The sequence below is a fragment of the Eutrigla gurnardus genome, assembly GCF_963514095.1.
Source record: "Eutrigla gurnardus genome assembly, chromosome: 18".
Taxonomy (NCBI): domain Eukaryota; kingdom Metazoa; phylum Chordata; class Actinopteri; order Perciformes; family Triglidae; genus Eutrigla; species Eutrigla gurnardus.
Genome location: NC_139929.1, coordinates 22,979,747 through 22,993,351, shown reverse-complemented (window position 1 = coordinate 22,993,351; position 13,605 = coordinate 22,979,747). Strand labels below are relative to the sequence as shown.

The 13,605-nt window shown below is 42.9% G+C and overlaps 1 protein-coding gene across 1 annotated transcript in view; it reads left to right on the top strand.

Moving 5' to 3' along the window:
* The window catches only part of cubn (cubilin (intrinsic factor-cobalamin receptor)), a gene marked incomplete at its 5' end in the record, with an annotated part of 190,573 nt that overhangs the window by 45,057 nt on the left and 131,911 nt on the right, over positions 1-13,605 (top strand). Inside the window, 3 exons of the mRNA XM_084033641.1 lie at positions 7,019-7,208; positions 8,253-8,413; positions 8,685-8,866. Of these exons, the coding sequence (XP_083889767.1) occupies positions 7,019-7,208; positions 8,253-8,413; positions 8,685-8,866 (533 nt within the window). The remainder of the gene's footprint in view (positions 1-7,018; positions 7,209-8,252; positions 8,414-8,684; positions 8,867-13,605) is intronic.

The window sequence follows — 13,605 nt, the reverse complement described above, 5'->3', positions numbered from 1 at the left end:
CAATCTGATGGATGAGTCTGGGTTTGGTGGATTGGAACAGTTTGGAACAGTTTGGGGATGGCCCCTTCCTGTTCCAACATGACTGTGCACCATTGCACAAAGCAAGGTCAATAAAGACATGGATGAGAGAGTTTGATATGGATGAACTTGATTGGTCTGCATAGTCTTGACCTCAACCCGACAGAAGACCTTTGGGATGAATTAGAGTGGAGACTGAGAGCCAGGCCGTCCCGTCCAACATCAGTGTGTGACCGCACAAATATGCTTCTGGAATGGTCAAAATTCCCTTAAACACACTCCTAAACCTTGTGGAAAGCCTTCCCAGAAGAGTTGAAGCTGTTATAGCTGCAAAAAGGTGGACCAACGTCATATTAAACCCTATGGATTAAGAATGGGATGTCCCTTAAGTTCATATGCGAGTCAAGGCAGGTGGGTGATTACTTTTGGCAATATAGTGTATATTATGACAACAATTTGTAAAAATTGTATTCATTTTATTTATGGTGTCATATCACAAGAACACATCTCAAGACACATGATTTTTTGAATAATTACATTTCAAATCCCAAGATCACCAGGAGTAAAGCATTACAGCGCGACAGTGGTGAGACAAAACTGCCCCCGCCACACACACACCCCTCACCTCTGTGCTCCTCCGAGCTCGTATCATTCTTCCCTCGCAGCCTCCCACCTCCCTCTTATTTTACGCAAATAGTTCACCCAAATGTGTTTCTGAAAACATTTTATGCGAGAAATAAGCTATGCAGTTGCTGAATCTGTCTTTATTTTAGATCGACAACGGTCAGTTTAAAAGATTTTCGATAGTTTGCGGGCGACGGCGCCATCTCTCGGAACACACCACGCTGCAACGGCATTGCCCGGCTTCTTACATAGACAATGAATGGAAACATTCCCTCCGGGTATGAACTCAGGCAGGACACCGTTTCCTGGTGTGTCCGGGACTTCCACAACATGTACAAAGCAGTAATAGTGTTTATTACGGCACCGAATGATGAAACATTATCGGTGTAAATGCAGCGGGTGCCGGTCGGATTTCTCTCTCACCCCTACTGCAGTACGTCCCCGATCCCAAGCTGTTCGGCGATCGCTCGCCACAATCCCCCCCTCCTCGCTGACGCTGCAGCCTCAGCCAAAATCTCACTCTGAACTCACGTGAGAGCCCTGCTCCATACCTGAACTGCTCAGGGCAACAAGCGTCTTGTCCGCTCGTAGTTTCAAACGCAGAAGTGAGTCGGCTTATAGTGGGGCAGCTTAGCTAGAAATTATATAAGGATTCCGCATTTTATGATAAAAGTGTCAAATTTGGTACACTTGTAGCCAAAGACATATAGAACAAAATTAGATGTGAAAGCACGACGAATTGTCAATATGGTGGCCATTTTTCAAGATGGTCGCCAGTGACCGCCGGTTTTGAGATTAAATTTCACATTAACAGTGGATAATAGGTGATAGAAACATGAAATTTGGTAAAATTATAACCAGAGAAATGGGGAACATGTAGAGGGATCAAGACTTTTCAATATGGTGGCCATTTTTCAAAATTGTTTCCTTCTTGGAGTCCTTGGGAGGGGTACTTGAGAGTGCTCCAACCGGGGACTCCATTGTTTTACTGGGGGACTTCAACGCTCACGTGGGCAATGACAGTGTTACCTGGAGGGGCGTGATTGGGAGGAACGGCCTCCCCGATCAGAACCCGAGTGGGGTTCTGTTATTGGACTTCTGTGCTAGTCACGGTTTGTCCATAACGAACACCATGTTCAAGCATAAGGGTGTCCATCAGTGCACGTGGCTGGCCTAGGAACGCCTTGGGGTCCTCCCGGAGGAGCTGGGGGAAGTGTCCGGGGAGAGGGAAGTCTGGGCGTCCCTGCTCAGGCAGCTGCCCCCGCGACCCGGTCCCGGATAAGCGGAAGAAAATGGATGGATGGATGTTTCCTTCTTTTGACAAATGTACTTACTGTAAGTCGCTTTGGACATAAGCGTCTGCTAAATGACCTAAATGTAAATGTAAATGTCTCCAGCCAGAAGATGAGGTATGGTTGGCATTTGGAACTGGAAAGGGTTTTCGATGCCTTGCAGCCCATGAAATTGCAGCAGGACTGGGGCCTGAGAAGTCACAAGCACTTCCAGTGTTCCATGCACTCACCGCTGTGACACTTTATCCAGCTTTGCTGGCCAAGGGAAGAAGACTGCATGGGCTGTATGGACTGTCTTTCCAGAACTTACAAATACCCTGTTAAAAGTATCTTCTGCCCCAGATAACATACCCCAAGATGTTATAGCTACAATTGAGAGGTTTGTTATACTGCTATATGACCAAACCAGCCAATGTACAGAAATAGACACGGCAAGGAGGAAGTTATTTGTGAATAAACAGAATGTGCTGTGTATCCCACCGACAAAGGCTGCCCTCGAAGAACATGTCAAGAGAGCAGTTTACCAAGGAGGACATGTGTGGGGTCAGATGCTGGTACCTACACCAGAACTACCTTCACCATGTAAATGGGGCTGGTCAAAGACATCTGAGGGTTATTATGCACCCTTCTGGACATGCCTGCGGAATGCAAGCCAGTCCAGCTATGAACTTGTCTCCTGTCAATGTAAGAAGGGTTGTGTTAGGCAGTGCAGGTGCAAAAAAGCTGCCTTAGAATGCACAGCTCTCTGTTACTGTGCTGTGTTACTTAGACTATAACATATTTTGAGTCTTGAATTGCAGCTTCTGAGCAATTCTGATTTTCATTTATTTTACTTCAGATCCAGAAAAATATAATGACACAAAGATCATCAAAATCAGAGAAATCTATGCAACTTTATTGCAACTACCATTTTTTGCTCATTGGCTGCCATCTTGGTCACCATCTTGAAAAAAAATTATAATCTAAATGATAGTTCCCAAGTCCAATGCAGATATATCCATATCCTTGATATATAATCAAAATAACATTATATCCATCATTAATATGAAAATTGATCTTAAAGCAGTTGTCACTGGCAGCCAATTTGGAAAATGACCACCATATTGATAATTTATGAGGGTCCATATCTGTATTTTTTGTGTGTATTTGTCCATAACGGTACCAAATTTGATGCTTATATTACATATTATCCATTGTTAATGTGAAATCTATCATATATTATCTATCTATAAACAGTTGTCACTGGTGGCCATCTTGAAAAATGGCTGCCATATTGAAATATTGTTGTGCCTCCACATCTAATTTTTGTCATATTGAAAAGTCTTGATCCCTCCACATGTTCCCCATGTCTTTGGCTATAACTGTACCAAATTTGATGCTCCTATTACCTATTATCCATTGTTAATGTGAAATTTAATCTAAAAACAGTCGTCACTGGCGGCCATCTTGAAAAAAGGCTGCAATATTGAAAATTTGTCATGCCTCCACATCTAATTTTGTTCTATATGCCTTTGGCTACAAGCATACCAAGTTTGACACTTTTATCATAAAATGCACAATCCTTCTGGTTATCTGCGCCACTATTAGTAAGATAGAATAATGAAATGAAACTAAATGAAATACCCTCACAGATATCAGATTTTAACAGAAGCAACTCAGTCATTACTGTTGAGTAGTGTTGCGGTCTTATTTTATGACAATTCTTCTCAGCTTAATCGAAACTCTAAGCGATCGCTCTCCTGTCGGTAACGTTGACACGAAGGGATTCTCCGTGCTGTGGGGCATGGGCTGGTTTGGAACCGTTAGCACTGATCTGTGCTTCCTGGCTGGTGTCGTCTCGCCGAAAGCCTTCTCAATTGGTGACCTGTCTTCTTTGTGAGCTCGACCGGGCTTGACTACTCTAATAGCATCTGTCAATATGCTAAATCTTGCGGCCGTCGGTTGGTCTAGAGTTTAACAAAATTTCCTCGTGAAAAGAGTAAAAGACAAAAAAAGAAGAATCCAATGGTGAATGAAACTAGCTAATAAACTAAGGATTAAAGAAAAAAATTAACTTCAAAATAAAAGAAAATAAATAAAAATAAAATGAAAGAGGAGGAGTTTAAGTATCTTGGGGTCTTGTTCACGAGTGAGGGAAGGATGGAATGTGAGATTGACAGCCAGATCGGTGCAGCGGCTGCAGTAATGCGGTCGTTGTATCGGTCCGTCGTGGTGAAGAGAGAGCTGAGCCGAAAGGCGAAGCTCTCGATTCACCGGTCAATCTACGTTCCTACCCTCACCTATGGTCATGAACTTTGGGTCGTGACCGAAAGAATAAGATCCCGGATACAAGCGGACAAAATTAGCTTCCTCCGCAGGGTGGCGGGGCGCTCCCTTAGAGATAGGGTGAGGAGCTCCGTCACACGGGAGGAGCTTGGAGTAGAGGCGCTGCTCCTCCACATCGAGAGGAGCCAGTTGAGGTGGCTCGGGCATCTGTATCGGATGCCCCCTGGACGCCTCCCTCGGGAGGTGTTCCAGGCATGCCCCACCGGGAGGAGACCCCGAGGAAGACCCAGGACACGCTGGAGTGACTATGTCACCCGGCTGGCCTGGGAACGCCTTGGGGTCCTCCCGGAGGAGCTAGGGGAAGTGTCCGGGGAGAGGGAAGTCTGGGCGTCCCTGCTCAGGCAGCTGCCCCCGCGACCCGGTCCCGGATAAGCAGAAGACAATGGATGGATGGATGGATGGATGGATGGAAGAGCAACAGGAAGAAAAGAAACAGAAGAGAAGAGACGGAGAACGACTTTAGACACACAGCTTTATGCTGGCAGAAAGGGGCGTGTCCAGGGCGGACTATCTTGGGTTACGGTCTGAAACTATATGATTAAACTATTATAAATGCAATCCTATAACAATAATTCACTCGAACACAGACAATCTCGCCATTATGGTCAAAGCTCTTTCCTTGAGTGACATTGCAAATAACAACAGAATTATATGTCAAAATAAATGAATAATTAATTATCAACATTTCAGTAGTAGTAATAATAACGGTACTAGTATTAACAGCAGTCATATTAACAGTTGTAGTAGTATTAACAGCTGTAGTCGTATAAACAGTAGTAGTAATATTAAAAATTGTAGTTAAATTAACAGTAGTACTAGTATTAACAGTAGTGGTATTAACATTAGTACTAGTATTAACAGTTGTAGTAGTAGTAATAACAGCAGTAGTATTCACAGTTGTAGTAGTATTAACAGTAGTAGTCCATGGTGGCAGATGCAGCCACATTCATGGATCCGTCTTCAACATGTTGCAGCAGTCCAAAAAGCAGTCAATGATGAGCAGCATCACAGTAGCAGGTGGAGACACAATATGGTGCCTCAATGTGCCAAATAAGACCAGGTATTTATTAGTCGGCGTCAGGCAGGAACACAGCAGACACTGCTGGACAAGAAACCGCAGCCAGAATCCTAGGAATAGTCCAGCAATGAGTCGAGGCAGTTACAGTAGAAATACAAATGTTCATACATTTCTTTGATCAATTGTTCGGCCGCCTTAATAATACTAGCAGTAAGCGTCAAACAGAACCACGTCGGTGGAGCAGCAGGGATCATGTTCCACCACAATCCAGGGAAATCTGCGCGACGAGAAAGCACAAGGCAGTCTAGGCAGTCTATAGCAGCATCACTAAGACCAAAGGCAAACCTGAGCCAGCCCTAACTATAAGCGTTGTCAAAGAGGAACGATTCATGCCTACTCTTAGATGTGGGAACTGTGTCTGCTTTGTTAGGTGTGACTGCAAGAAGATGAGCAAACTTTTAAAATGCTTTTTTCTTATTGAAGTTTGGAAGAGGAAGGCTATGCTAACACTGTAGAGGCTCCATAAATGGTAAATGGACCTGCATTTCTAGAGCACTTTTCTACTCTTTTTCAACTACTTAAGGTGCTTTACAGTCTACATGAACCATTCACACACATTTATACACTGATGGGAGAGGAGCAGTCTGCCCATCAGAATCTAATCTAATCTTATTCACACACATTCACACGTCGACAGCACAGCCTCAGGGGTCCTTTTGAGTTCAGCATCTTGCCATAGGACTCATCGGCATTCAGACTGGAGGAGCCGAGAATCGAACCACCAATCTTCCGATTGGAGGAGAATGACAGCCTCTTCAAACACCACTTAAACACCACTAAAATTATGTAATTTAGACATAAATATGGCATAAACCAGAAGCTGCCATTAACAGCCCTTCGGTCTTTGTACAAACGTGAGGTAATATCGTAGAGCTAGGGATGAACACAGACCACTACTATATTTTTTGTCTCCATTTCTGATTAAATTACGCTCGAGATTAAATATTTCAATCCCTTGCAAATAAAAAAATTCTATCTGTGTCAATCGCGCTGCCCCACGACACCCTGCATGAATTTGCGTCTATTTGTGTCTTTCAGACCTTGATCAGACACTCACTGATGCAATAGTACATCGAGGTGGTGGAAGGGGTCTATTATTGTTGTGGCCTTTCTGACGCCCCGGTCTGTGTAGATGTCAGATATGGCAAGGAGACAGACACCAATTATCTTTTCTGCTGCTCTAACTATTCTCTGTATGGACCTCTTGGCAGCTGTATAGTTCCCATACCAGATAGTGATAGAAGCTAACTTTATTAACAGCTTCACACCAGAAGACAGATCCAGTAAGGTTGCTGCTCTGCCAGTCTTCCTCAGATCCACCTCAGCCCAAATATGATCACTTCCTTCACTAGTTGCAAAAATTCCAAGATGGCAATGGCCAAACATGCCGAACTTAAAACCATAACCAGCTTCAAATATATATATATATAGTGTATATAGTGTTAATTATATATATATATATATATATATATATATATATATATATTAATTAATTAATATATATATAATATATATATATATATATATATTATAAACACTATATACAGGCTATGGTGAAACACAGGGCCTGCTGTTGTGGTGGGGCTTTCAGGGCAGGTGAACTTAACTCAAATATACTGTATGTTTGTTAATGTCCAATTAAATCTCTCTCTCTCTCTCTCTCTCTCTCTCTCTCTCTCAGACTGTGGTGAGACTTTCACCTCCTCTACAGGTTCCTTCAGTTCACCTAACTACCCTGACTACTACCCCAACAACAGAGACTGCATCTTCAGGATTATTGTACAAGTCAACAGGCAGATAATGCTGAGTTTAGGCAGCTTTGAGTTGGAGGGCTCCCCTCCTTCATGCAGCTTTGACTTTGTTGAGATCAGGTAAGGATGGATTTAGGTTGGCAGTCTTTGGAGAACTGATATAACCTGCCGATCAGAAAATCTGAATGCCTTTGTTCGTATGTGATTATGAATCAAAACCAAACTCTGCAGACTGGAGATGTCTGCAGATAGAATACAAAACAAGAGATGTGTTGTCTCCTCTCCAGAGTCATCAGATTAACACAAAGACACAGCAGAGCATTACTTCCCACCCATTTGAATTAGACAGTCCTTATGTAGAAGGAAGGCTTGTTTTTTGTCCCGCTATCAAAGACTATAGTGACAGAATCAAGGAGGAAGTTGTAATCTGTGAATTATTCTGGTATATTTAACTCATCATGATTAATCAGCCATCAACCCAGCAACCCTGTGGTTATTCTGAAATGTGTAATCGTTTGACACTATTTCATTTCACTACCATAAACATTTCAGCAAAATCCTGTTTGCAACATTTTTTGCAATTTTTTATTAAAAAATGTCTTTCAAATACATTAATCATATCACCGTGATTCAGGTGAATATTCTGTCACAAATATCCTGAGAAACAACAGCAGTTGGAGGCAATTAGATCACCAGGAGGTTGAGCAGAGCCAGAGCATCAGCTGCATGTCACTTACAAGTAATTGTAGGATGTATACTTTTTACATTTAGGGCATTTAGCAGACGCTTATTAAGTACATTTGTTGGAAGAAAGTAGCAACAGTATATCTCTATCAGTACAGTAAGGATTTCACAAGAACAAGATTCAAGCACGCCCACTTGCTAAGTTAACCTGTAGCTGATATACAACAGAGATATGTGCTAAGATACAAAGAGAAAATGGTGCCAGTACATAAAAACAAGCAATGAGTACTACGTTTTGTTTTTTGTTTGTTTTTTTTATAGGAGGAGGAGGGGGCAGGGTAGTAGAGGGAGGGGGCTAAGCAGAGTCCATCTTACTTTTAAAATTATTTTTGTACTTGTAGGGCATATTCTGTTGTAATTGTAAGACATATTTGTTTCTGAAGCATTAGAAACATGTTAAACCTCCAACGTCTTTTGCAGGGATGGCGGCTATGAGACATCTCCATTGATCGGTAAATTCTGTGGCTATCAGGGGCCTCAAGTCCTGGTATCCCATAGCAACCGCCTTTGGGTTAGATTCCACTCGGACAGCACCATCACGCATCGTGGATTCTCCGCTCACTGGGACGGCACACAGACTGGTAAGTGGTTTGTAAGCATGGCCGTGATGCACGTTGCTAAACAAACCAGGGGAAAAGAAGTTAATGGAAATGTGTATGTTAGGTCAAAGATACAGTAGTCAGCCTGTAGACTGGGAATTCAGTTGGAATTGAAATTACAACAAAGTTTGAGTCAAAGCAAACTGAAATGACCAGCACCGTGATGCAGTACAGTACCAACTAATACAGAAGGGTAACAACAAAAAGGCCTCATTGATTTACATCGTTCCTGCCCATGTGATCTCCTTCACAGGCTGTGGAGGGACGATGATGACTGCATCTGGAGGTTTTTCATCCCCTAACTACCCGCTGCCATACCACCCTAATGCTGAGTGCTACTGGACCATCAGGACCAACCAGGGCAGCCAGCTCCTGCTGAACTTCTCTGACTTCCACCTGGAGTCCAGTTCTACCTGCTCTTATGATTACCTGGCTGTGAGTACTCGACTTCACAGTGTGTGGCTGCACTATGTGCTCATTTTAACATGATTCATAGAAAGGTTCAATGCTTGACCCACCTGACACTTTGCTGAAGAGTTGAAGGTGTAGAAAGACTCCTGGAACCGATTTAAAGGTTTGATTCATCATCAAGATGTTATTGGCCGATGTAAACAGGCCAGATGGACCTAAAAATAAACTATACACACATCATTGTACAAGTAAAAGATAAAATGACACATTACACATAAAACATATGGAAAATATGACAAACAACTCGAAAACAGAATTAACCTGCCATAATAAAATGAAAGAAGAAAGAAAAGCAGTATGGGGCAGGGATGTTATACATATGACAGTCACCAGATAAAGCTGACAAGAGTAGTTAGCGGTGTGGTATTGTGTTTCTTATGTTCAATGTTGACAGGTCTGGTCGCTGATTAGCCATTTCTTTAGGTTGGATTTGAATGTGTAGTGTGTTTTCATGTCTCTAATATAGAATGGTATTGTGTGTCACTCGTGCGGCTTTAATAGAAAATGCTGATTGGTCAAAACTGCTTTTTCTCAGCTGAATTACCTCTCCTCTCACTGTGCTACATGTAGATCTGTAAGTGGATGGATTTGTTTTTACAAATTGATTTAAAACTGGAGGAGCCAGACCGTTGATAATCTTAAACACTAAGCAGGAGTTTGTATATTTCACCAGATTTTCCCAATTTAGTTATTTATATTACATTAAAATGAGACAGGATTGAGATAAAATAAGTGGTACCTGTCTGAGACCAGGATGTTAAACAATATGTGATGTAGGAGAAGATGCATGCATGTAGATGATTGCGGCCTCAGTTGACATATAGTTGCGCATGTGTCTGAAATTTGCCAGATTGAAGTTGACTCATTGACAAACCATTTTAATGTGAGCTTTAAATGATAGTTGATTATATATAAGCACTCCAAGATACTTCAATTCTGAGACTACTTGCAGTTTCTCCCCTGCTACAAATACATCCGGTTCTGTAAAAAAACATTTTGACTTGCTAAAAAACATACACACAGTTTTGGACACATTAAGCTGCAAACAATTTTGATCTGACCATGTGGTAATATGTTGCATTACATTTGTTAGCTGATCTGCAGCCTGAGCTGCACTGTTGTCATGCACAAAGATCACTGGGCCATCTGCATACATTTGAGTTTTGACATCAGACACTTGGCAGACCGTTTACATAGAGTGACAATAAAAGTGGACCCAATATGGAGCCAAGGCCAAGAGATTGTGAATGATGGTTTTTCACTCTAACAAACTGTGACCTATTTGATAGATATGACTCAATCCAATTAATGGCACAAGAGTAAAAATTAAAAGTAGATAATTTGGTCAAAAGTACCCCATGATTGATTGTATCAAATGCCTTCTTTAAGTCTAAAAAGAAAGCTTCTGTAACTCCTCCTCGGTCTAATAAAGACTTAACCTTTTCTAAAAAGAAGCAATTAGCTGTCTCAGTTGAGTGCTTAGCGTGTAAGCCAAATTGCATTGGGTGCAGAGGGGTGGAACATGTGTTTAAAAATGCAACAATTTGTTTAGCTATGAGTTTTTCAGCAACTTTGGATACCACAGGAAGGATCCTGATCGGCCTATAGTTACAGGCAGATAGGCTGTCGCCACCTTTAAAAAATGGAGAAACAGCTGCCAGTTTCCGAACATTTGGAAAGATCCCTTCTGTAAATGAGTGGTTTACAAATTTTGTGATGGGGTAGACCAAAGATGTAGAAAGCTCTTTAAGCATTACTGTGTTCATGCCCATTACATCCTTCGCTTTTGAAGACTTGAGAGAGCCTACCACTCTCATGACGTTTGTCTTAGTCAGGAGCCGATCCCAGCTGACATTGGGGGAAGGCAGGGTACACCCTGGACAGGTCGCCAGTCCATCGCAGTACCGACATGTAGAGACAGACCATTCATGCTCACATTCACAACTACTGACAATTTAGGGTCATCAATTAACTTATCCCCATCCTGCATGTCTTTGGACTGTGGGAGGAACCCGGAGAGAACCCACGCTTACATGGGGAGAACATGCAAACTCCACAGAGAAGGAACCTGAACCCGACCCAGTAATCGAACCCCGGACCCTCTCACTGTGAGGCGACAGTACTACCCACTACACCACCGTGCAGCCCCTAAGTAACATGTTTAATATTAAAACTGCAAGCAGTGTCGTGACGGGCCCTCGCTCATATGCGGTCGTGGAGTGCCTGTGGTCACATGGCAGTGTCGTGGCCGCCTACCCCTGCTGGGCCGGCTCTTGTGGGCAAGTTTAGACACAAGCGATTGTCATTCAAAGCCATCCGTCTCCCTGACAGCTGTCTGAGGTGCATGCGAAGTGTGGAGCAGATGAGACAATGAATAAAATCATTAGCAGGTGTTCTTTCAAGCTATGTCAACATAGTTTTTGAGTTTCGTGATGATTGGCCCAAAGGTTATGGAATTATGCTAATTGCGTTTTGGTGGCACAACACTCTTGTGTTCATTAGTGGATATCTTCTGAATAAACTTTTTGGACCATGACCCCAGCTAGGTCTAACACATACACACACCAAATTCCATCCATATCGGATCAACGTTGTCGGAGAAATGCGCAAAATCTGGTTTTTCATAAAATCCAAGATGGCAGAAAATTTTACGGACTTTTGTACTCCAAGGGGATTTTTTGTCGAGGACACTCGTCCGCACATGTGTGCAAAAGTTCATGTCAATCGGAGTTACGATGTGGCAAGGCTGGCAAATGGCCACGCTAGGTGGCGCTAGCGAGCAACTTTTTAGTGGCCGAATACAAAACCACCAAATTCTTAAATTTTTCACCAGGCTGCATGGGAACAGCCAAATTTGGTGAGTTTTTTTTTATGCTGAGGCCTCCAAAAGGCACGTCGAACTCAAAAGAATAATAAGAAACATTCGAAATACAATAGGGCTTCGCAGCCAACAATGAGTTCAAGAGTTTCTACTTCCTTGTGATTTTGTCCTAATCATTTTTTCAAATGTTCCAAATCATTTTTTGCATTTCCTTTTACTTAATTATAGTTAAAAAGAAGTTTGCCTTGGCTATTCTGAGTTCTTGAATGACTTTGTTTTGTAGTGTAGTGAAGCAATGTCATGTTTTAATTTGGTTTTGAGAGCAGTTTTTAAGGCCAGGTCTCGTGTTTTCATTAGATTAGGTTTGGATTTATCCATGGAACTATATTATTTTTCTTCCTATGTCTTCCTATATGTACATGTGAATTATTCAATGGTGTTCCGTAATGTATTTGAAAACCGTTCACTGTCCTCTTCCAAGGTTTCTCCTGTCAGGACATCCTCGTAGCTAATGCACTGAACAGCGGTTTTAAAGTGTTTGTATCTGTTTTTAGGGATACTGAGTGATACCTGCTCTTGAACTAGTGGAGTTAACGTTTTTAGTTAGTTTCCTGGCAATGAAAGTCATATTGTGGTCTGATAGTCCAGTTAGCATGTTGATCGCTTTAATAATCTGCTCTGCCTTATTACTCTATATCAGATCAATTTGAGTTTGAGATAAGTTTATTACTCTAGTGGGTCCATTGGTTAACTGAATGAGCTCATAAATGTGAGTGATTTGTTTAAATGTTTTCCTTGATGATTTCTCTTCCCAGTTTATATTAAAATCTCCCATGATCATTACCTCTTTGTTGAAGTTGATTCCTTTAGAAAAGTTATCATAGAAAGATTTTTTGCAAGAGGGGGGGCTATACTACAATAAGAGCAAAAGACATTTGCGTGGATAGAATTATGTTAAGTCCAATGCATTCCAGTTCATAACAAGACCTCATCTCATCGTCTAGCGCTTATCCGGTGTCGGGTCACGGGGGCAGCAGCTTTAGCAGGGGACCCCAAACTTCCCTTTCCCGGGCCACATCAGCCAATTCTGACTGGGGGGGTCCCAAGGCGTTCCCTGGCCAGTGTGGAGATATAATCTCTCCACCTAGTCCTGGGTCTTCCCCGTGGCCTCCTCCCAGCTGGTCGCGCCTGAAACACCTCCCGAGGGAGGCGCCCGGGGGTCATCCTTACCAGATGCCCGAACCACCTCAGCTGTCTCCTTTCAATGCAAAGGAGCAGCGGCTCTCCTCCGAGTCCCTCACTGATGACTGAGCTTCTCACCCGATCGCCAGCCACCCTCCTGAGGAAACCCATTCTGGCCGCTTGTACCCACGATCTAGTTCTTTCAGTCATGACCCATCCCTCATGACCATACATGAGGGTAGGAACGAAGATTGACCGGTAGATCGAGAGCTTTGCCTTCCGTCTCTGCTCTCTTTTCGTCACAACGGAGCTGTACAGTGAATGACTCCGGCCAATCTCACGTTCCATTGGCCCCTCACTCGCGAACAAGACCCTGAGGTACTTGAACTCCTTCATTTGGGGTAAGGACTCATTCCCTACCCGGAGCAGGCAATCCACCGGCTTCCTGCTGAGCACCATGGCCTCAGATTTAGTGGTGCTGATAATCATTCCGACTGCTTCACATTTGGCTGCAAATCGATCCAATGAGTGCTGGAGGTCACAGACCAATGAAGCCAGCAGGACAACATCATCTGCAAAAAGCAGCGATGCGATTCACAGCACACCGAACTGCAAACCCTCCTCCCCCCGACTACGCCTCAATATCCTGTCCGTGAATATCACGAACAGGATTGGTGGAGGCCAACCCCCACTGGGAACA